Source organism: Pteropus alecto, unplaced genomic scaffold (genome assembly GCF_000325575.1).
Source record: "Pteropus alecto unplaced genomic scaffold, ASM32557v1 scaffold22, whole genome shotgun sequence".
NCBI lineage: Eukaryota > Metazoa > Chordata > Mammalia > Chiroptera > Pteropodidae > Pteropus > Pteropus alecto.
In genome coordinates, this window is record NW_006434839.1 from 11,133,777 (window position 1) to 11,159,493 (window position 25,717).

Sequence of the window (25,717 nt, forward strand, 5' to 3'; positions counted from 1 at the left end):
GCCAGGCGGCCGTCGCCTGCGCAGCCGGCCCAGGCCCTCGTCCTGCGCTGCGCGCCCAAGGCTGCGTTTCCGGGTAGGGCGATGAACCTGTGCGGGTGTCTGGGCTGGAGAAGCCTTCGTGCGTTTTACTGTTTTTCGGTTCCAGAAAAAGGTGCAGGCCGGTGGAGGGACAGCGGAGGGCGGGTAAAGGGGACATATCTGGAAAATGATCCAGAGCCCCCCCAGGAAGTTCAGGGTGCGTGACGGGTTTGTGCTTCTTTCAACAGCCAAGCCGCAATGAAGAGCTTCTTACAGTGAATGGAAAGTAGGTCGCGCCCACTGAAAATGCCTTTAAGGGACAAATACTGTCAGACTGACCACCATCATCACGGATGCTGTGAACCAGGTATACCCCTGTCTTCAGTTACTTTGCCCTCGATCAGAGCCAGTCTGCCTTCTGTTTCCTTTTAGTTTTCTTTTCCTCCTGCCCAAGAAGTCATTCCTAAGTAAGCAGGCTATAATTTACCTAGCATCAAACCAGTTATGAAGTTAAATGCTTGTACAAATAAAGAGGTCTGCCCTGCCTGATCACTTAAAAAAAGTACTGCAAGTGTCACCTTAAATCTTTTCCACAAGATTAATCACTCAATCCCTTTTCCCTCTTTCGAGGCAGCCTGCAGTTAGTAGTGTACCCCTATGCTCTGAAAATGTTTAAAGCCGAAGAAAAAGGAAAAAATAGGTAGTAGAATATTACCATTTACCTTCATGAAAGTTGTTTCATTTAAACTTGGAAAAACTCAAGTCTCTTATTCATTTTTATCAGAGAATAGCATTTTAAAGCCTAAAAATAAGTTTAGTTTGGGCTAAAAACCGGTTTGTTGAACTCAACTTGTTGGGAGAAACAGGTTTTGCCCAGTGCAACTTTTAAAAAAATTTCTCGGACAGAATGTACTGTATGGCAAAACAACAACAACAACAAAACAAGAACAAACAGATACTTTCGATTAGATGGAATATGTATTTTAAGCACATTTTATTCAATGGAGCTTTTTAAAGTTGAATTTATGAAATGAAAAAATTGCTTTTTGAAGTCTCATGAGGAATGTGAAGAGACTTTGATAAGTGTGGTATGTAAACCATTGATAGTTTTTCATAGAAATTTGATGTGCTTTGTTGCAAACAGGTGCAACTTAAAAGAGAATCATTGAATACATACTGCCATTAAGCCAAATATAGATTTAGTTTTTTTCCTTCCAGTTAAAGGCAGATATTTATCATTATTTTTGACCTAAAAGTTATCAGATCTTTATACTTTTGCTTGCTTTTGTTTGGGGTATTTTTAACTGCAGGTAGTAGTGTACCTCTGTGTATACTTATTGTACTAAGTTTTATCACAGTAGAGTTTATTTTAAGTAGAGTGCTCTTTCGCTTAATGGGAAAAACTGGAGATGGTATAGGGGAAGAACTTCCATTTTCAGAAAACTTTGGTACACATTAGAATAAGGTTTGTACTATGACCCTAGCCCCACTGATTTGCTGAAAATTAGTAATAACTCACATCTGCTAATAAAACAGGTAATCCCAGGATTCCACTTTCTGTTTAGCTGCCCCCTTACTTGTCTAACTTTCAGCACCCTTTTACCCTGCATATTTTGTGTAATTCAAGTGAAGATATATCACTTGTTTTACCTAATGTTGATTGGAGTTTGCTAGTTTTGAAGTAGAAGGCTGTGTATGCCTTTTATACTTATGTTCTGTTGACCTTTTATTCCAATTTTTTTCTGACAACACTTAAAGTGATTTAGGTTGAATTAATTAATGAACTCATTTAGGAAGAAGTTTATTCATTCATTTTTTTGACAAATTATTGTTGTATACCTGTTAGGTGCTAGGCACTGTCCAGGGCAATGGGGATATAAGTGGTGAACAAAACAGAAGGTCATTCCCTCATAGAACTTTTGAGTGGGAAGAGAGACATAAACAAATAGACATAAAGTGACCATACCTTACTCAGTGTATTCTGGTAATTAAAGTTTTCTAGAGACTTTAATGTCTTTTTAAAGATGTTTTCTAGAGTTGAACTTTTTAATATGTATTGGAACTTTTTTTGATTCTTTTTTCACCCCCATTAACAAGAAATCAGATAAGTAGCAATAATTTTAATTTCAACTTTCTTTTACCATAAACTTTTCATGCAGTTTATTTTTCATACTGTCAGATCAAAAGTAGTGTTTCTTTGTGTTCTTAGCTAGAATTAAACACTTTGTAAGCATTTTGTTCAGTGGAAAGCTAGAAGTTTGTTAACTTATGGGGTAGTTAATTGTCATTTCAAAGGAAGGTCGGTGCTGAGTGGGAGGATGTTTTCAGTATAGAGAGGAATGTATTACAATAGAAGAATATGACATGATGTTTGGGAAATTCTTTTAATGGGCTCTCCTGAGAGGTCTGTCCTGGTTTGGATTCTGAATAGTAGGTGAGTTCCTTGGATGAGAGCAGTGTGTTCTTGAGACTTTGCTCGGATGGTCAATTTGTAGTGAAAGGTGGTATTATAAACCTGTCAGTGTATGTAAAACATCTTAGTTATGTTTGAAGAATGTTTTTTGTTATAGAAGTTTTCAAATAGTCAGAAGTAAGGAGAATGGCATGAGGAACCTGATGTAAACTTGACACAACTCCCATCAGTTATCAATACATAGACAATTTGTTTTCATCTCTATTCTCCCCTCCCCATAATTCCCTTCTTCCCAACCCCTTATTATTTGTAAGCAAATCCCAGACATTGTAAGTAGGAAGATCTTTTAAAGATCTTGTTTTAAGGTAGGAGAGAGACTTACAAGAGTAAGTATTTTATTCAAGAATTGTGTTCTTGGAAGGACATAAAGAAAGATATTAACTTCTGAGGGTTTGGGTTTTTTGGTTAGAGGTAGATGCTATTGTTTTGTTTTGTTTTCCCCTAACTAGTCATGTAATCTGATATCGGGAGGGATGATAGGATATGTAAGAAGAAATTTTGTAAAATATTAATACATAAAGTTTTTTAGTGTTGAGAGTATGTTTTCAAATGAAGAAAGACTAGCTTCTTAAATGTAGTGGATGTGTCTGTGCATAACTAAGCTAACCCTGGGGTTGTTTTGAATGGTATCTCAGGATATCTATGTATCTGGTGGTAGCAGTCTTTGAAGGTGATAGGTAACAAAATTTAGCTCTAGCTTTATAATCAGATTACAAAGCTATAGCTTTATAATGTGGTAGTAGAAGTTGGTGTATTATAGAAAGTTTTCTGCAGTGTAGACCTAAATAAGGAAGGAGGCTCTAGGGAGAAGTTTTCATTTTTTCCTTTATCCCTCTTTTATTCACTATCGTTTTTTCATTCTCCCTTTCTAGAATTCTTGTTACGTACAGAGCCAGACCTTGAAGCTTTTAACTCTTTTCAATTGTATAATTTCCACCCTCTCTTTTGTAGTGGAAAGAGATCCATCTAATCCAAATAAATGATAGCATCAATCTATTTACAAACTTATGCTATTGTATCTGTAAGGGATTGAATTCTGCTTTCGGTTTTTGAAAAGATTTCAGTTTTTAGTGTCAGGAAAGCAGTTGCTTTTGCGCATGTCGGTGGGGGTTGTGGTAGTGATGGTGATTATGATGGTGATGGTGATAGAACATTTATTGAGCACTTACTATATCCCAGGCTCTGTTTTAACCAGTTTACCTGCATTAGCTAATTTAATCCTTATACAATCCTATGATTTAGGTACTTTTATTATCCCCATTTTGGAGATGAGACAAGATCATAGATTTTAATTTTCCCTAGTTGGCAGAAAAAGAATTTTAATGCAGTCAGTCCAAGTCTGGAGTCTTAATCACTGCAGTTAGTGTCAATGTCAGACGTTTTCAAAATGAGTTGTGCTTGTATGTTCTGAATTTATTTAAAATATTCCTAAAATATCTCTTAAAATTAGGAAAATTTTGCTTAATGAAATGACTTGGTTCTGAGATATAGTCCTCCCATATGTGTATACTGAGCACAGGTCTTGGAGTCCAAAAGAGAATGTAAGGCTGAGTCTGTATACTTAGCACAGCAGGCTTTAGTCCCCTTTTGGAAAGCTAAGTGCTTTCCAAGCCGGGCTGTGAAGCAGCAGCAGCACACATTACTGAAGGTAACCCTCCTTATCTCCTCACCCTGAGCAGGTGGGCCTGGGTTAAGATGGTAATAGTTGAGTGGAACATTATAACGTATTGAAACAAGAGGTAATTGAAGTGGCTGGTTTTTCTCCATGACTATCTTTATTTGATATCCGATGGAAAACTCAGTTTTCCTTTTCAGTTACCTTATTTGATGTCCAATGGGAAACTCAGTTTTCTTTTTCAGCTACCTGTAATTTAATTTATTGCATACTTATTTTGCCAATCTGAGAATTTTGGAAAGCAGGGATGATCTAGACTTCTGTATATGAAAATAAAGATTTTTATTTAAAACAAATATTTTTACTTATAAAAATGCACACTTCTAAAGGCCCTGGCTCTGAAGTACTTATGAATTGTGAGGCAGAGAGTGCAAATTGCCTGTGTAAACCCACCCTGACAGAACATTTTTTAAGTTTTGTTGGTATCCCATTAGACTTTTTGTGTTTATATTAGCATTTATACATGTATAGAAATATACATGAAATTTCTTTCTGTATTTATTGAAATATACTAATATATATTAACATAAATGAAATCATATTCTATAACCTGTTTTTGTTGCTTAACAATCATTATTGACATCCTTTGTTGTCAGCACATGTAGCTCTAGCTCATGCTTTCTGACAGCTATCAGAGATTCTGTTATATGGATATTTCATAGCTTATTTAGTCTGAGTCCTTTTGGGAGACTTTTAAGTTGTTTGAAAATTTTTTCAGTTATTTACAGTGCTGTAGTGAACATTCTTGTACATCTGTCATTGCGCACTGGACCAGTTCTTTCCTTAGGCAGTGGTTTTTGAGTTTTGCTTTCATAATTGCCCAGAAAGCTGTACTAGATTGTCCAGAGGGTTTTGGAATGGTTTATGAGATGCGGCTAGGCCATCATCGTCCTAGAATTTTGGTTAAATATAGTGGTTCCTCTTAAAGGAAAACAAAAAGGCAAACATGACAGATATGTACTGAATAATACATATTCAGCAGATCTTTGCATTTAAACATTATCTTGCCTTAAGTAGCCTTATTTTAGCCTTGAATTGAGGAAACTTTTTATTTTTCCCCATTATTCATTTTGCCTTACAAAGATGATGGTGAAATGTATACAGGTGTGCTTGTTATTTACATGATTGTAGCAAAACATTGTTTTACTTCAAGAGTAAATGATTTAAATAACCCTTTTTTGTGGGGATTGGGGTGGGTATTTGTCTTCCATGTAGTTTATATCCTGGAACCCGGAGATGCTCCTTTGTTACAGCAACCACTACAGACATCCAAATCTGGTATTCAACAAATAATTGAGTGCTTTCGATCAGGTATGAATGTTTTAGGATGTATTTTTCAATCTTCAAATAGTAGCTAAAAACTACCTAGAAATCTTTAGAAATAATTTAAGAGAATTAAAATGTATACATTGGTTTTTTAATAGAATATTTTTAATGTCATAATTTTTAAAAAGTGATTAATATTGACTTAATCTAGAGATTCTTTTTCAGTACTATATATTTAAAAATAAACTTAGTATGGTTTGAAGAAACATTATGTGGTATATTTGCTGATAAAGTGCCTCTTCCTCTTAAAGAGTTCTTGTTACTTTTTGGCATGTTTTTTATAAACTTAAAGTCAGTAGTAAATTATACTGGCTCTTTATACACTTTGGCAGAGTACATTATTTATGCAGAGAGTTGGAGATGTTACTTGTTCTGGATTAATTACTTTATTATCTCTGTGTCTCACTCTCTGCCTAACCCTGAAGTTTCTGGAGTTTCAATATCTTTAATAGAGCACAAGATAGAAAAAAGACTTATTCCAGCCCCAATATCTTCAGATACATTTGTTTAGTTTTTTTTCATTAGATTATTATAATTAGATATATAATAAGTGTATTTGTACAGTTGCAATTCAGTGCTTTGAAATAGGTATTGCTTACTACATATGAATGATTGAGAACTGTTAGCATTCCTGTGTTATCAGTAAGATCTTACGGTGCTGCGATTCTTATGATCCACTTGTCCACTCCTTGTAGATTTGGCTTCTCTGACATTGCAGGCTATTGAGCCAAATAAGAACAAGCAAACACACATGACTGATGGACATCTAACTGATGGGCACTTAAAGGATTAGAATATCTTTTGTTACTCTTTTAAAGCTTACTCTTATTAATGAAAAATTTCTGAGATTCAAAGGAAAAGATAACTTACATGCAACCATGTTTTGTATCGAGAAATTTTTGAGGTGCTTGTTTTTGAACGTAAATGGAAATAGCATTTATTTGGTTTATTTTAGGATTCTAAGAAATAAATTGTTCCTGAATCTAAAATAGTTTTTTTCTGACTAAGATCCATTTCTTATACTTTTCATCTATAGTCCTCATGACATTGCTTTTATGTATTATTTAATTCAGTAAGTATTTAGTGTACGCCATATGCCTAGGCTCATGTTGGTTGGTGGCATAACCTATTTTAGGATGGTGGTGGTTTTTAAATTTTTATACTTGCCTTTCGTTAACAGAAATAACTGATAGGCCAGATTCTTCTATGGTAAATACAATTAAAATTTTAGTTATTAGAGATTGTATGTAAATGTATGGCATAGTAGAAGAATGGTTAGTTTCTGCTTGTAGTAAGAGTTTCTGTTAGGTACTTTTAGTGTAGAGATAAAATTTCTTTTTCTTTCTCACATCACGGACATGAAGGTAATAACTTTTTCACATTTAGTAATATTCCTTGCTTTTTAAAAATTTATAATTTGTAATTAAGGTTATTTTCTACTGCTTCAGTTTATTGTAGTGTTGTTTAAGAAGTTAGAATTGGTTCATTCAGAAATGTTTGCCTTATAAAAAATACCATTTCAACAAGGTTCTATACTCAACATCTGTATTTTTTTTTAACTTTGAAAGATGAATATTTAAAAATGAAATTATTTGTTTCTTTATTGTACTGTGATCATATCTATTCTTTTGCGTTTGCCATTTATTATCTAAGCTAAAGAAAAGAGACTGTGATATGGGTAGTATATATTTTTTAAATGTCCCCAGCAAATTTGCCTTCAGAGTTAGCTGGATAATCTAGAGTCTGCTAAGGTGGCTCTTTAGCATTGAGGTATTCAAGCTGGGGCTAACTGAAAACTTTGGAGGACAGAATGGAGATTTGGGGCTGCATGACTTAGGGACTGCGATCCCTTCCCACTCTGAGACTCTTAAGTTCTACCCAGTCCCACTCTAGTCCCAAGCCTCCCTTCAATATCTCAACTCTGCTAGGCTCTTTCCATTATAGCTTGGTCACACTCATTGCATTTAAAGAACTATCCTGGTTGTGTTATCTGACAGATATTTGAAGGTAGAACTCTAACGTCCATGCTTTTTTGCTCTTGTTAACCTGCAGAGGCTAAGTCAGGTTGGACAATAGTAATGTGTTAGGATATCTACCTTTATCTTCAAGCTTAGAAGGTTGTCTTCAGCTACTGTATCATCTCTGTTTAAGTGACTTACCTTCTGCCTACACTGGGCTGTCTATGACCTGGTATTAATTCCTACCCAAGCTGAAAGTTCATAAAAAGCTGAGGAAGGAGTTGACTCATTTTTTTAGGTCCACCGGCCCCATGTGTGTAGTACCGACTGCTTGACAGGTTTTGACCTATTCTCTTTGCCTCACACTTCAGCTTTTGTTCTGGTCTGTTTTCTTGGCTTTAAATTACAAACTTTTTCACCTCTGATATCTCTATTTCTGTCTGCTTGACCTGTAAATTAATTTGAATAGATTTTTCTTTTTTGGAATAAGTGATATGTGTAGTTTTTAAAAAATAAAGAAGTACAAAGAGGAATACAAAAATAAGTTTACTGCTATGTGGTTTGTGTCTTCTTCCACAGACCTTCCATATATATATGAGTACATATCCCTCATTTTCTTCCTAATACAAATGGTAGCTGACTGCCTACTGCTATGTGTCTTTGCTTCATTAATAGTATATTCCACTGTTGTTTGACATTTGTTGGTAGGTAGATGTTTTGTTTTTTTTAGAAAACTGCCTATTTTGCACCTACCTACAGATTTTGTGCTCTGAAATCCCTGGTGGTTGGGTGACTTGAGACATGCCATTGTTCTGAATCCCTGACTCTGTGCCCTGCCCTATGCCGGAGCCTTGCCTTAGCTGTGTTAGTCCTTCTAGGATCACATCTGTGACTCGGTGTCTTCAAATTTCCCTCCTGTCTAGTTACACTTTTATTTTAGCTTCCTTCCTTTCTGACCTTTCTCCCCAAACTGAAACAAAAATTTAAATAACAAAAAAAGGGGTACTTACACTTTGGTAGAAGCAGAGGAGCTGTGGATTTCCATAAGGGTAAAAACAGAAAAATGGGAAGAGAGAGATAATAATCATTTTGTCCGGTATTTAAAATTGGTCTTGAATATGAAGTAACAACTTTTTCTTGAATTCTTAAAATACATAATATTGTAAAAAGAGAATATATAATATTATAGAAAAAAGATTCTACCTGTAGAATATACTACTACTATGTACAAGGAACAGCATCTTTTTATTTTTAGGGAGGAATAAATTGTAGTGAAAATGAGAATTAGCTTTGTGTGGTGATTGCTGTCATCATCATCTTCCTAAATTTAGGTTTGGTCATTTAACTTCTTAGAAGAAGTTTTTTGTTTTTGCTTGTTTGTTTTTACTGCTTAAAAAAACATTAATATCAGTTAGTGTAATCTGTGACTGGGTGGTGACGCCTCAGTTCTGACTCTGTAAGCAGAAGCCTAGGATGGAATTATGATTTATCAGAGATACATAAGAGAGTGCCATATTACTATATGATAGATTTTTGGAGGGATTGTTATATAGCAATTGTAGGAAATTTAAAATTGGACTAGATATTTTTCAGGCGAATAAGAAAAATATAGATTTGTTTGTTTGATTTGTTGTTCTTAAATTGATCTTCAAAGCATGCCATTTGGGGCTATACTTCCAGGAGAGCAGCCATTTATATTAGTCTGGGAATTTCTCAGGGGCACAGGTCATACTCTTCACTTCTGTGTCTCCAGTGAATAACATTGTACCTGGTATTTAACAGGTGTTCAATAAATATTTGCTAAACTTAACTAAAAGATTCAACAAGTAGACAATAAAGTTTTATTCTACTTGTAAATTTATCGTAGTTATGTGGCAGTGTTCCATAATGAACCAAGTAATTTTTTTCACCAATCCTTGCAGGTGGTGGTTTTAAGATAATTTTAATTTTCTTAAGTTTTGCTTCTTTTAGCTTTAAGTACTTATGTGAAGGGATGATCAGTTAGAAATTTCTTTCATACTTGTCGTGGAACTCAGGAGGTTTGACAGGAATTATAGATTTGCTTGCAATGTTGAGATGATAATATAGTTAAACAGTCATCCTAAAGAAAATAGCTCATGTGTGAGTCAACAATAAAGAAAACAGTATACCATTTAAAAATGATTACTGCCACAACCTAAAATTGTCATTGACCAGCATATCAGTCTATTAAGAAAAAAAATTGAAAGCTTATCTTTGTCTAGTGCAAAAGAGTTAGAATTAATAATATGTCATGTAGAGTGACAGCCATCCAACCTAATATAAAATTGAATAGTGATTCCTATTGAAAAAGTCTTTAAAACATTTTCAGTGCATACAGTGTATTTGGCATTAAGGAATAGCACAAGATAAACCCTTGAGGTTTAACTAATTTTTATTGAGCATCTATTATGTGTGCGAATCTGAAATATTCACAAATTAATTTCTAGGTATCAGAAACCTTACCCTTTGGAGGGCTGGTTTTTTGATAAATACTGATTGGTGGTCTATTTAAGCAGTATGTGGTGATATTTAAGGTAAGAAAGAGAGAGGAAAAGGAATAATTAGGAGTAAGGCAGCATGGCTCTCTCTCAAGATTGAGAGCTGTGGAAGAACTTGATGTTGCTGTGTAGATGACCATGTCTGTTGTCTCAGGTGACCGAAAGTTTTAGCTATTGACAGAAGCTGTCTGATTATTAGTGAGCAAAACAATCAGAAAAGAGTAGCTGATTAGAATAAATTTATTATGTCCCGATAGGAAAAACAACAAAACCTTAAATGGCCACTGAAAGTAACTGAGGGAAAAACTTTCATTGTCTGTATTTATGGAATAGAAGACACCTTATTTTTCTCATTTGTAAAATGTATAATAGAAGATCTTTTAGGTACTTTTTTTTGACTTCCCAGTCAACTTTACATAGACTAGAAAAAAATTTTATTTATAGAGAAGATTTTCTTAAAACATAGAGATAGCTCTTCAGTATGTCATTTAAAGAATGTCAATCAGGCATGGTCCTGAGGGCTGGGAATATAGAGGTGAACATTTAAAGATATCTTCTCTATCCTTTTAGAGCTTTCAGTTCAATGGGGACACAGAAAAGTAATTACAAGATAGTAGGATAAAATAGTATAGATGTATAGGGTGCTCTGGGAATATAGGGGAAGAATTCTTAACCAAAAAAACAGGCTGGGTCAGAGAAGGCTTCCTGGAAGAAGTGACATCTAACCTGGGATCTGAAGGATTACTACAAGTGAGCCAGACTAGGGAAATGGGAGAATGTTATAAACATTGAGGAAAAAAAAAAATAAAGAAAACAGGCGAAGGCCTGAAAAGAGAGAGAGAAATAGAGAGTGGTGAATCCATAGATCTGAAAGACATTTGTTTTGTTGTGCCTGGATCAACACAGCTGTGCTTGTATGTGAGTATGTGTGTAGGTGGGGATGGGGATGGGTAGCATTTGTGATTGATAAATAAAATTGATCAGTCAGGGTTAGAATCAAATACTTTTGTTTTTTCTGGATGCTTATTGGGCATTTTCTACTGAATATAATTAACTCTATAACTCTATAGAAGTTCTAACTCTATAACTCTATAACTAGGAATACATATAAGAAATTGATATATGTGTATATATATATTTTTTATGATTGATTGAGAGAACCTGGTAAGACAAAGTAATATATCTGATTTAGGGATGTGGTCTTATATTTTTACAAGTAACTTGTTTTTTATGTATAACTTCATGTTGTACTTATTACTTAATTCTTCAGATGAATTTTTAAGTTAACCTAGTTCAGATTATTTTTGTGTCCCTCTTCAGTTCTTTTTGACTATCTTTAAGGCAGAATTGAATCTTTAGTGTAGGTCTTGCATGTCTTTTAATTTAGAATTAAAGTGTGCAGAAATTTCCTGTTTTCTTCCTACTGGTAATATACTCAGCTATACTTCCTGAGAACTTTAAGTAGATAAGTTAGAGGTTTATCTAAGTATTTTTACCATGAGTCTACCTCTTACAGTTTGTCAATCACTTGTGAGGTTAACCATGAACTATAAATATATGAGCAGTTTATTGCCAGTATATTTTGTAATATGAAACGAACTACACAAATAACATGTGTGTACATATTTATGTGAATTTACTTTTACATAAAGAGTAATACCCAAGCTATCTTCTGAATCTTTTTAAATTTTATTTTCTTATTTAGTGGTAATATGGTAAGCATTGACTTGGATTTGGGAAATGGTGGAAATTATTTCATTATACATATTTTTTTCCCAGTGGAAACCTAGATGTATAATTTAATTTTGGGGGACTTAGGTTCATATTTTCTTTCATAATTCTCCAACATAGGTTTGGTTTGTTCATTTTACAAGATGGATAAACCGAAGTGCAAAGATTATACAACTCTTTAAGGTCACACAGCTATCAGAATTGGAATCTTTAAAGACTTGGTGAAGTTCTGAAAACCTGGTAATCATTTGCAATAGAATTTTGAGGGCTGGCCTGTATTCAGAATGGTGATAAAATACAAAATGCTGATTAATGCAAAAATTAAATGTAAACAGATCGTAGAAGATCGAATCAGAAATATTTAACTCTTATGGACCCTCCAGTATTAATTCTACTACTAAGATTGTGTTTACTCAGTAGTCCCAGAGCTTAATAGTCAAATGCTTGTTGAATGACAGAACACTTTGCACCTAGATAGTCTTAAAAATATTTTCAGGACACTTTTTTTTTCTTTAACTTAATGTAGTATTGTTATCATTTGTTTGTATTTGAGGAAGCTGAAGGCTCCTTAATTAGTAAAGCATTGCAGATCAATTTTGTCAGTTTACCTGTGGCAAAGACCTGTAGGAAGTAGCGCCAAAAGATCTTCCATTTGTGTTTTATTCCTGGTGGATGTTTTAATTTAAAGATCAGATGCTGTTGCCATTTATTTTTTCTCTGTCTTTTGATCTTTTGTCACAATGCTTAGATTCCCTAGATCACTGGCATTTTTTCAACGAATATTTATTGAGCATTATTAGAGCTAAACACTTTGTAGTTATAAATAATATAGACTTGGTCTTGTCCTCTTTGGAGTTTATTATCTAGTGGCTTTAAACTCGTAACTATGCCAATATTTAATTAATTGCAATTTGAGTAAGTTTTTGAAGGATAAAGGTTTTGACTAAATTTATAGTGGTGTCAGTAGGCCTAAGCAAAATTCAAAATTATAGACAAAGATTCTCTACTATTACACTAAATGGCCATAGCCTTATATTGGCCCAGAACCTGAAGTAATTTGAGCTGAGTTTAAAAAGAAAAGTCACAGACAGTCCTGTGACACAATTTTGACCTTCTTTAAGGAATTGGGGAAAATGTGTTACAAAACTCCATGTTCACTTCTTATTGCAGAAGAGAGTTGGGAGAACCAGCTGAAAACTTTGGCAGAGAATGGGAGGGGATGGGGACGTTTAATTCTTCTGTCCTATTCCAAATCTATAGAATCAGTCTCTAGGGGTGGATCACATACATCTATATTCTCAGGTCATTATAGTGCTCAAACAGGTGTTGGAACCACTGTTTGCATATCCCAAGAATTGACTGGCTATTGAATTAGGAAAAAGAGTACCAGTTTTAGCTATATTAATATCCAGATGATAGTGGGATTTTTGCTTAGAACTTAGCTAAATACACTGTAGTAGAAATTGGCAGTGTCTGTATTTTGTTTTTAAAGAGTAAAATTGCACTTTTGGTTTGTCAACTGTGGTTGCCCAGTTTAAAAGTATATATTAAAATTACCTTTTGTGTTAAATTTTTTTAATTTTTTTTCCCCTAGGAACTAAACAACTTAAGCACATTTTATTGAAAGATGTGGACACTATTTTTGAATGTAAATTATGCCGCAGTCTCTTTAGAGGATTGCCAAATCTAATTACTCATAAAAAATTCTACTGCCCACCAAGTCTCCAGATGGATGACAGTAAGTTTTATTAATGCATTCAGTTAATGCATTTTACAATTAAATATTCTTATACTACAACTATATGTTTGTGTTAAATTATGGATGTCTAGTTATGGATAATTTAATGATAGAGAATAAAATTAAATATTTGACTCAATGTTATACTGTTCCTTAAGTAGGTACTTATTTGTGGTTTTCACTTGGATTTTCCTAAAGATATATGAGGTCAGATTTGTGAGTATATTTATTTGTATTAAAATATTGAATATAGTTTTCGAATGTTAATATGGATCATATAGTTTACATTCATGATTATTGTAAGTTAAAATATTAATGCTTGAGGGGGTATTGATATTTTTCCTCTTCTTTAATAGCTTGTTACCAGATATGATTGATTATTTACTTAGATTCCTTTAAGTAAATGAGATTGTTGGGAATAGAGCAAAGAATGAGTAAATGAATTGATTTCTTGGGAATGATGAAGAACATTAAAAATATTTATTAATCTTTCTGATGTTTCTGGGTCTTCATTTGAAGTTCAGTTTTGTTCTTAGTGAAATTTATTTAGATCAGTCATTTTATCAGAAATTAGAATGTGTTATGAGCTAACTTGAGATCTGAAGTAGTTTGATCAGTTTCCTTCTCAGTGAAATTTATATCAGTCATTTTATCAGAAATTAGATTGTATTATGTGCTAACTTAAGATCTGAAATAGAGGAGGGTAGATAGTAGGCTAATAAATTAGCCTTTGTGGAACCAGATGTTTGTTGAATTAAGTGTATTGCCCCTATATGTTTAAGTTAGCATTATACATAATGGTGTTATTTTCTTGCTTTAACGAACTATTGTAAACTCCCTAAAATATTTTAATGATAGCTTACTTTCATTATTTCTTGTTCAGGGATTTAACTCTTTGTGGGCTTAAAAAATATAGAACTTATTTTGCCAGTTTCATACTATAGTTGCATTATGGATTTTGTACATTTTTTAACTTAACCTTTTTGGTATTGTAATGAAGTGCAAACTTCAAATATAAGTACTGCTTTAATTAATTGTTAGCGTGAAGCTGATTTAAAGCATGTTATAGGACAGATGAAACGAAAATTTCCTATGTGTTTGGCAGTTTTCTGCTGCTGTTAGATCTACTATACTTTTTATCATTGAGATATAGATGAAAAGGCATTCTATAAAATTAAAGGCATTTTATTAAATCTAACTGTTTAATTAAAGAAAATGTGAATTTTCTGGTATTCTTTGTTATTTTTTAGTATGAAGTTGACTTATAGAGGGAAATAGATAAATGGATTTGCCGGATTATTGTGTACTCTTGGCAATAGTCATTCTACAAATACTTTTGTGAAATGTTATTTTATAGACACTACTTTATCCATTTTAAAAAAGATGAGTAGATGAGCTATAATGAATTATTTCTTGATGTCTAAATAGGTAACAGATTTGATGCTATATTTGTAGTTAGAATTTAGTTATACATGGAGACATAACCAATGTTAGACAACTGTGTTACAATGGGAATATTTAGTTGCCTATAGAGGATATAATTAACTGCACAAGTAAATAAAACTGCTCTATTTTTAGCATAAATCTATAGTTTTTAATCATTTATTTTAATAGAATTATGTCATGTTAAGGAGACAGGTAGTAAGACTGAGTCTAGCAAATACTTATATGTCAAGTCATTCACGTTTATATATTTTCATACAGATTTTCTTCTTCATGTCTATTAATATGTCTCCATACAGTTAGACTAGGTGATTTATTATGCATTTGGTTAATAGGAATGCTATCGTTTTCTAAAAAAAAATTATATTTATATATAGTACCATTTTTCATGATGTTTTCTCCATCTTTGGGTTATGAGAACTTTGATTTGCCTTTGGTAGTCTAAAAATTTTAGACTAAAAATATGAAATATTTTATCATTTGGACATCCATGCATGTGCTTATATATTTTATATTAATGGCACTTAGAAGTAGAAGTATCTCTTCAGTTGCATATATCCCATAACATTTGTGTACCATGATGAGGTTTTAAAATGAAGCAAATTTTAGTTTAATACTGGTTTTTATCTTCATAAAATACTGAAAAGAGTTAATGCTGTTATAAAAATAAACATTAACTAGAAACATACATTTTAAGATAGGTGTTCATAATACATTAAAAAATATTAAGGGGCTAGAGCAGGCCAATTATTTCAGATTAAAATGTTGTGTTTTTCCTTAACAGACCTTCCTGATGTAAACGACAAACAAAGCCAAGCCATAAGCGATCTCCTAGAAGCCATATATCCAAGTGTGGACAAGCGAGAATACATTATTAAGCTAGAACCCATAGAAACTAATCAAAATGCAGTGTTTCAATATATTTCAAGGACTGATAATCCTACTGAAGTCACAGAGTCAAGCAGTACTCCTGAACAAACCGAAGTTCAAATGCAGGAAACTAGCACTGAACAGTCTAAAACAGTACCAGTTACAGATACAGAGGTGGAAACTGTAGAGCCCCCTCCTGTTGAGATTATTGCAGATGAAGTTGCACCTACATCTGACGAACAACCTCAGGAATCGCAGGCTGACTTGGAAACTTCTGACAACTCTGATTTTGGTCACCAGTTGATATGTTGTCTTTGTAGAAAAGAATTCAATTCCAGACGAGGTGTTCGTCGTCATATTCGAAAAGTACATAAGAAAAAGATGGAAGAACTAAAAAAGTACATTGAAACACGAAAGAATCCAAACCAATCCTCTAAAGGACGCAGTAAGAATGTTCTAGTTCCATTAAGTAGAAGTTGCCCAGTATGTTGTAAATCATTTGCTACAAAAGCGAATGTAAGGAGGCATTTTGATGAAGTTCATAGAGGACTGAGGAGGGATTCAATTACTCCTGATATAGCAACAAAGCCTGGGCAACCTTTGTTCCTGGATTCTGTTTCTCCTAAAAAATCTTTTAAGACTCGAAAACAAAAGTCGTCTTCAAAGGCTGAATACAATTTAACTGCATGCAAATGCCTCCTTTGCAAGAGGAAATATAGTTCACAAATAATGCTTAAAAGACATATGCAAATTGTCCACAAGATAACTCTTTCTGGAACAAACTCTAAAAGAGAGAAAGGCCCTAATAATACTGCCAACAGTTCAGAAATAAAAGTTAAAGTTGAACCAGCAGATTCTGTAGAATCTTCACCCCCTTCCATTACCCATTCTCCACAGAATGAATTAAAGGGAACAAATCATTCAAATGAAAAAAAGAACACACCGGCAGCACAGAAAAATAAAGTTAAACAAGACTCTGAAAGCCCTAAATCAACTAGTCCGTCTGCTGCAGGTGGCCAGCAAAAAACCAGGAAACCAAAACTTTCAGCTGGCTTTGACTTTAAGCAACTTTACTGTAAACTTTGTAAACGTCAGTTTACTTCCAAACAGAACTTGACTAAACACATTGAGTTGCACACAGATGGGAATAACATTTATGTTAAATTCTACAAGTGTCCTCTTTGCACTTACGAAACTCGTCGGAAGCGGGATGTGATACGGCATATAACTGTGGTTCATAAAAAGTCATCCCGCTATCTTGGGAAAATAACAGCCAGTTTGGAGATCAGAGCTATAAAAAAACCCATTGATTTTGTTCTAAATAAAGTGGCAAAAAGAGGCCCTTCGAGGGATGAAACAAAACATAGCGATTCAAAACATGATGGCACTTCTAACTCTCCTAGTAAAAAGTATGAAGTTGCTGACGTTGGTATTGAAGTAAAAGTCACAAAAAACTTTTCTCTTCACAGATGCAATAAATGTGGAAAGGCATTTGCTAAAAAGACTTATCTTGAACATCATAAGAAAACTCATAAGGCAAATGCTTCCAATTCACCTGAAGGAAACAAAACCAAAGGCCGAAGTACAAGATCTAAGGCTCTTGTCTGGTGAGGAACAGTTACAGAGTTTTGCTTTTTTCCCCCCATCGAACTAAAAAAAAATCATTTGACCATAATTTATAGCTGGTTCCATTTTAACACATGTTTGCTTCCATATATCTTATGGCAGTGGGAACTGCAAGAGTAATGTGCATATTGCATTTACCTCTTCAGTGACCTTTCTTTATTCCAGTGGCTTGGGAACAAAAGTTAACTTCAGATCTTCCGCAGGACAATGCAATATAGTTATAGGTAGATGACACAGGGTCAGTGCTTTCCTCTCAATGTTGTAAAATACACATTTATATTGGCTTATGTTTACAATAGAAGACTTCTGTTTAACTAACTTTGCACAGGTTTAATTTGATTCAGTGACTTAGTCTACTAATTAATGCATTGTAGGAAAGTTAAATATATTAGAATGAATTTGCGATGGCGATAATTATAGGAAAAAAGTCTTTTGAGGCACTGTAATTATTGTAAAAATTAATCTGTGACGGCTAAATAAAGTGCTGCACTCAGAAAAAAAAAACCCAATTGAATTTAGAACTATTAGCATTTATTATTTACGTTTAACATAGTGCTTTGAGGCAAAGGGGAAAACTTGATAAAAGTTTGGAATTTTTTTTTCCCTTCTCTTTGGGAGTATGTGTCAGTTACTGTTTTTAGTTTTGATCTATGGAAAAAGTGATTACTTAGGTCCCAGATTTCTTATTTTTCCCTTTTTGTTTAGATAAACTTTTTGGTGATCATTTCAGCATAGTTAATATTATTAAATAGGGATTTTTGGGTTTTTTTGTTTTTGTTTTTTTGTGTGGTTGTGTGTTGCAAAAAGAGTAAAATCCCTATTGGGAAGAAAGAAAAAATACTACTTTTTAAGAAGGTTTGGAACAAATGTTGATGTGTAAAATGCAATTTAAAATAAGGAGTAGACTCCCTATACTTGTTTTTGCAAGTCTCTACATATTTTTAAAGTTTACCTGCAGTACCTGTGTCCCTTGTGTTAAGGCATTTAATTTAATATATTAGTATTAAATTAGTTTTGGATTCAGGTTCTAAAGCAGTATAGTTTGAGTGCTGAGTAGGTTAAATGTTGTGGTTTGATTATCACACATTTTTTTATTTGTGGAAAACTTGAGATGAAACCATTCTTTAGAAGTCATTTACTATTGTATAATTTTAAAAACAAGATTTTATTGGTAAACTCAAAAGTGTTCATTTATTCCCATTTCTCCTCAGATAACTTCAAGTGATGTACGAAAAGGTTTGGAGTTCATTTTTGTGGAAAGACTTTAAATTGGTGTTAGAACCACTAAACGTCTTCAAATGGTACTATGAGGAAAAAAAAAAGAAAAACATTTTCATAAATATTCGACTGTAACTGCTGTTTTCTGACTAAAATAATAACCATCTAACAACCACTCGTTTCAAAGGCACTGCCTTTTCCAGCACTTTGATGTAGCTGTGACATTACATAATGTCATCACAGTCCATCAGCTAACCACCCTTGACCTTGTGCATTTGGTCTACAGATTCTACAAAAAAAGTTGCAAATTTTCTTTTCCAAATAACTTGTTGATTAAAGCGATCAACAACCTGAAGAAAATATCACCACTGGTGATTTTTAATTGACAAAGACTTTGTATCTTAGTGATTTTGGTTTAGTTCCACTTTATTTGGAAAAATTTTCATCTGAATTGTACAGAAAGATGATTTCCTAGTGAGTGTGCGTTAGGACTAAAAGACAGATTAGTGTCAATGCATTATACATATTTAGCCTACTAAATAATTGTAATTCTTTTTACATCCATTTATTTCTAACTTGTTCTCCAGCACTTATTTTTGTTTGAAAGTTTTATTCTAAAATATATACTATAGGAAAGTTCCAGTTCATTTTCATCCATGGATCATTACAGTTTTCATTTGTAAACATATGAGGTCTTTATGAAAATTAAACATTCCCCTCTTTTTCTTTAAATTTTATACAAAGCACTTTAATGATAGATGCAACTTAATTTTTCAGTTTCTATTTTTTTTAAAGACCACACATTTACTAATGTTAATATGAAGGTAGTAAATAGCTTACTGATATTTTATGGATACAGACAATCCATGCACAACCACTTGTTATGATACTAGTTTATTTCTTTAGATATTGCTAAAAAAGGAAGATGGGGGTGTAAATCCTGATTTCTTTTCTCCCAAGTAAAATCTTAAATGACCACTTTAGATAATATTTGATTCCTACTATAAAATTTGGAAAATAATGAATTCTCATCCATTTTTTATAATCAAGATTTTAGGAAAAACAGAAGTACATCTATATGAAATTTTGGACAGGTTTTTGTGTATCAATATTTTGTACTTTTTAGGGAATATTTTATTTTTTAGTAATTTTTGTCAAATTATAATTATAAAGGTACAGCAGAGAATATACCATGTTTTTACATAGGTTCATACCTGTACTTAGGAGGGACCCTGTCCATCTATATACTTTTTGTACAAAATTTTAAAATGTTGAAGATCCATAAGGTCATAATAAAATGCTCTTATAGCTAGAAAAACATTTACCTTCCCAGTGCTTTGCACTAAAATATACTGTGAAAGGAAACTAGAAAGACTGTAATTGTTGCTGGAAATGTTCTATATTGAATGTACATGCTCTTGTTGGAAAAATGTACTATATGTGATGGAAATAAACCAGACTGAGTTATTTCAGCTAAATGTGCTGAACAAAGGTGCATTGGTTGAAACTTAAATGTTTTATTATCAAATTTAAATTTATTCAGTGACTGAGCAGCTACACTTGAATTATATCCTGATAGTTTTATTTTTAAGAATTAGAGTGATAATTTCTCTTTAATTTAAAAACAGATTTACTTTTCCACAGATGGAAAACTTGTACTTACAGTTCTAACTTTAATGATTATAATAGTGTAATATATTTAGGGAACTAAATGTGTAGGTGGTATTTCATTTATAAACCATCTTCATTAGTTGCACATTATTAAACCTGTATGTTTGACTTTTGCAAGGTGTTATCTTTTCTGCATTCCTACACACAAGACATATTCCAAAGATACTTTCCAGACTTAAGTACCTATAACCAGTGAAAAGATACAAGGATTCCCAAAAAGCTTGAGCTAGCCCTTCCTACAGCCTCTCATCTGTATGTCGGCCTTTTCCTCTCTGCTTTACTTGTTAAATACTTTAGAGAAGAAAGAAAAATAGCCTGATGTTGGTGGAGGGGAGCCCAATTACTAGAATTTCCTTACTTTATTCACATGTGTGCACATGTCTTCTCCATCATAACTCTAGGGCCACAGAGAAGAATTCAAGGAGGAATTGAGGGTTCAAGGACTGTCAAAAATATCAGTCATTGAGAGAAAAATAGCACTATCTCAGGATTGGTCTAAATTAGAAAGGCCTAGAAAGATTAGGAATATTTTATCATAATAGCCAAATTAATAGATCATGTAGACAGAGAAGTTAGAGGCTAAACTGGGACCAGTTTAGAAAGGTAGAATGAACAAGTAAGAAGTGATTGGAAATTCTTTATTCTTTCTATTCCTTTCTGGTCTTCATTCTTTTTGTTTTAATTTTGATTCTTGAGCTTCCTCATCTCAGAGGTTTAGGCTTGAGGCTCTTAAGAGGCCTAGGAAATTTGTGCCAGAAACTTTTCTACGTGTAGGCTATATAAACCAATATTTATAGCACTTTTTGTTATTGTCGGGAGGAGTAGTTGCAAGTAAAGGACTGTCGGAAACTGCTTATATTAAGACCTATCTCTGGCTAGAGATTATATCCACCTTTGCTGCTATTTGATCAGTTAAGAGTTTTCCTATAGAATTCAACTCATCCTTCCTGAAGATACCTTCCATTCCTAAGTGTGGTGGAAGAGGAGAAACAAAAGGTATGGCTTGCCCTTCAATTTCCTAAGTTTGGATAGTGTAAGTGAGAGCCGGATGAGGTATGGCTGACACTGGGCCAGTAGTCATTACAACATGCAGATGTACCTTGAGTGCACAGTGACCATTTTTTTTTTTTTATTGCTTCATGTCTCTTTTTTCCCTTCTTTACTCCCTACTTTAAAAAAGAAAATTTTCTTCTCTGAGAAAATATATATATATATATGTGTGTGTATATATATGTGTATATATGTGTGTGTATATATATACACATATATATATATACACACACACACACACATATATATATATATAAAAGAATGTGTGAATTACCCATCCTTAGTTTTTAACCTAGTTTTATATATATGAGCTAAGTTTTCAGTTGACACATTGCTTATAGTGTGTAAAAGTACCTTCACATTTTTTAGTAATGCGTGTTTGTTTTATTGCTTTATGGTTAATAGGCTGTTCTAGTCAGTTTGCTTTAATGCAGTAGCAGGGAGTTTTGTGGCTTTGCTAAAGCTTGAGTTTCTGGGTATAGAAAGAAGAGTTTCCTAAGTAGGTATGTAGATGGAGAGGCACAAGTGCATATCATTTCCTGTTGTGAAGTTGCAAAAGATCTCTTCAAATAGCATGACCACTGAAGATGAGCTAGAAATGCTGTATAAATGAGGTTTCCAGGTTTCCTGCAGTGGCCTGTGGAAGTATTCTAGATCCTTAGGAGTTTAAGAAGTTACTCTTCTAATGGAATCTATGGATTACCAGGATTATGATTTAGCCATGGTTCTCATAGTTGATCTGAAGCTGAGCTCTAAGATATGTGTGGCATGATGTTGGCTGTGCTGTTAGACAAAATCCTTCTGTACTCTATGCTATTCTTTCCCTCTGACCGTAAGAGCTAATGGAAACCTCAGGATTGAAAAGGCGTAAGGATCAGCATTCTTTAGAAGTGCTGTTAGTTATTTGGTTTCTAAGTTATTAGGCACATGATAGAATGGAGTATAAAACATGTTTCACTTAAACTCATCTACAATTATTTTGGCTTTTCTAATTTTCCAAGTTTATTTCTCACTCTCATAATTTGTTTCTGCATCCTTTTCCTCTGATTTCTATTCTTAGCTTCCAGCTCTTTCTTATTTTCTCTTCCGGTTAATTAACAGAAATCATTAGTACCAAGATAGCTAAAACTTTTTTTGAGAAGGTAAGAGGGCAGAAAGTCAGCTCGTTTCTTCCTGAATCTTAATGCTTTACATTCTGTTTGTCGGGTTTATTATTTATTTTTAAGCTGCTTCCTCTGCATGTATTCACCACTCCCACAGCACAAACAGAAGGGAACATAGATGCATCGGGTTGGGAATACACCCACAGTTGGTGGTTTTGCTGTTTGTGTTCACTCAGCAGAATTTGCTCGATTGTGTATTTTTGAAGTCAGGGACTATGTCTTGATAACTCTTTTAGTGCCTAGCACATTTTAATGTATATCCAGGCACTTAAAATAAATGTTTGATAATGACATTAAAGTAAGTAGCTTTTTCCATCTCAAAACCTTGCTGTCATATACTTTGAGACTTTGGGTCTTAATTTTATAAACTTATTATCTCAATATTGGTAGATTTCACTTATTTAAGAAAAATGCCACCTGTACTAAAATTAGAGTTTATGATAATAAAGGGAATTCTTAATATTAGCTGCTAATAATAAACATTCATGGAACGCTTATTGAATGCCAAGCACTCTGCTAATCTTTAACATGCATAGTGTCCCTGGTCCACCAACAACCCTTTGAAGTAAGAACTGTTACTTCATTATCCCCATTTTATAGAACAGAAAAATGAAGCTTAGAGAAGTTTAGTGATTTATTCAAGTTCACATAGCTAGTAAATTACAGAACTGAGACTTGACACCTGGTCTATGAGTACAAAGCATGTACCCTTGATCAGTATACCTTATATTTGCACATTTTACCGTTTGCAAAGCACATTCACTGCATTACTTTATTGGCAGCTTAGTGTAATGATCTGGAGCTAGATTAGTTGGTGAAATTTTTGGATTCACAAGTTATTTCCTGTGTGACCTTGTTCAAGTTTCTTAAATATTCTATGTCCTAGTTATCTCACCTATAAAAGGGGGATATTACCTCATAGGTGGTTCTGAGGATGAAGAATACATGTAAAACAGAATAGTGCCTACCACATTACAATAAATGTTATATATGATTACTACAAGTTATTTTCATAGTGTATCCAAATGTGGAATTTTTTTTATTGGCTCTAAGTTTAGATGGAAATGTGTGCATTAGAAGAGAGAACTTTTATTGCTACATACATATTTTAACTGCTGCTTTTGAATTTAATTGGGACAGTGAAGCTAACCAACTATATTATTATTTGCTACCAGTTCTAATCAGATATTACTGGTTTATTATTCATACATTATTTATTTATCTTGAAAAAGATATTAGGCAGTTGTAAGCACATTCATGGTATGTTAGGCTTTGTTTTTATAGTTACTCCCCAGAGTAACCAATCTCTCTTAAAATTCTCATTATTTTGTGTCCTATCCCAGAAATATTTTATTTTTGGTCATGTGCAAATATTGACATGGAGTGTTTACAGCTGAAATATTTCTATAAAACAAAATTAGATATGCAATACTATTAGAAAGCCTTCAGTTGTGGAGAGTGGGTTCTTTGGGAGAGCACAATTTAGGCTAAGTCAGGAATTTCTTTGGTGAATGTGTCATGAAAAGATAAGAAGAAATGGTACTTTTCAACAGTCTTGCCAATGGAAAACAGTGGCAGTACTCCAGATTTCAGCTGAGGCCCGAGAACTGTTAAATTATCTAATGAGAGGGTTTACCCATACATCTGACGGTTCTTGACCTTGCTTTTTTAACAAAAATGATGATGATTTTTGAAATTTTAATATTTAGGGACCAGTATAATTTGCAACAGCAGAGAACCTTTGTCCATAGTCTTGGATGAACCTTCATATCCTGAACTTCATTCAGATGAAGTGCTAGGGTTCCACCACCTGGGTTGTGTGGCTTCGTAATGATTCTGATACTCAAATACTTGTGTCGGGTATCTGGAGCATATTCCTGGCACACAGAATGTTGTAATATTTAATCAATAGAATGATGTGGTTGAAAAAATAGCCAAACCAAAATAAAAACCCAATTTGAATGCTTAAGCAGTGTATTTGGGTGTCCTTTATATAATCTGGTAATACTTTCAATACAAGAGTGTGTAATGATATTATGTTCAGAGGAGAAATTATTACACCAAAATGAACCTTAAGTGCATAGACCTCTTATTACAACTCAGGTTTTGAATATTGCCTTTTAATCCCCTTTATCTGTGGGATTATTCTGAAAATAAATTTGCTCTGAGAAATGGAACTGTAGCTTTTAGTCAGACTTTCTTTCTAAGCTGTACAAAAGTGTTTTTTAAAAAAAGCTGAGACTCTTTGGGGTAGATCAGTGTTTTGGTAGACCTGAACCTCAATGTACTTGGTAGTTGTGACTGGTAGGTTTTATTTTAGATGGGAAGAAAAAGCAAGGAATACTTCTAGGAAAAATTAGCAAAGCACTAGGGACATGGTGTGCACAAGTGACTGCATTATATGAAAACAAATTAGGGAAAGGATTTTAATGTTGTTTCTTTGAATTTTTGACATATAAGTTGTTAGGGTTGTTTTTATATAAGCTTCTGTAGGAGAATGCCATATTATTTTTATGCCTTTTGATCATTAGATATTTATTTGAGTTTCTTGGAGTCTACCATGCTAGGCATTTGTAGATGTTTGAGGCTTTCTGAGCATCATTCTCCTTTCTTTTGAGTGGGCAGGCTTGAAGAGGTAAGATAGGCTAATGGGGCTTTCTTATGAAAGACAAAAACACACCGAACATTATGAATTTTAAATATATATTTATAACATTTATATTCTCAAGTAAAACTTTTTTCAAAACATTTTCATAATTTTCCAGTTTTTCCTTTCTTTGGCCAACTTGACTAGTCAACTATTGTTTCTTGTGATTGTAAGAGAACAAAATCACATTTGCCATGAAATTTGGACACAGATTTATATACATACAAGAGGAGGAAACTTTTAAAAGATGGTTTTGTTTTCTGTAAATGTCCTGAATCTCTTTTTAATCTCTAAGTACACAATTGAGATGACATGAATTATTAATTTTTAAGGGTTAAGATATTTTTTTGAAGGCCCTTCTTTCCAAAACCGTTAACTAAGGCTAAATAATGCAGTACCTTCAAACCACAGATACTACAAGATGGAAGACAGACCCAAAATGCTTAGATTACTAGCCACCACCCAATTTGCCATGTCATCTAATTGCAGGTGTGTGAGTGCATATGCACTCATATACAAACATTGTGCTGTGTGTGTGTGTGTGTGTGTGTGTGTGTGTGTGTTTTTTGTCACAAGCACACTTTTACTTTG

The 25,717-nt window shown here is 33.5% G+C and overlaps 1 protein-coding gene across 2 annotated transcripts in view; it reads left to right on the plus strand.

Moving 5' to 3' along the window:
• Window positions 1-266: 266 nt before the first annotated feature.
• ZNF800 (zinc finger protein 800) overlaps window positions 267-25,717 on the plus strand; it is a 41,853-nt gene continuing 16,402 nt past the window's right edge. The window contains exons 1-5 of one of the 2 annotated variants that reach the window (XM_006910552.3): window positions 267-385; window positions 5,382-5,477; window positions 13,295-13,438; window positions 15,666-17,358; window positions 18,589-20,380. In XM_006910552.3, coding sequence (XP_006910614.1) covers window positions 298-385; window positions 5,382-5,477; window positions 13,295-13,438; window positions 15,666-17,358; window position 18,589 — 2,022 coding nt within the window. In that variant the 5' untranslated portion in view covers window positions 267-297 and the 3' untranslated portion in view covers window positions 18,590-20,380. Of the gene's footprint in view, window positions 386-5,381; window positions 5,478-13,294; window positions 13,439-15,665; window positions 17,359-18,588; window positions 20,381-25,717 lie in introns of those variants that run through there. The other variant, XM_025045905.1, reaches the window with a different exon arrangement.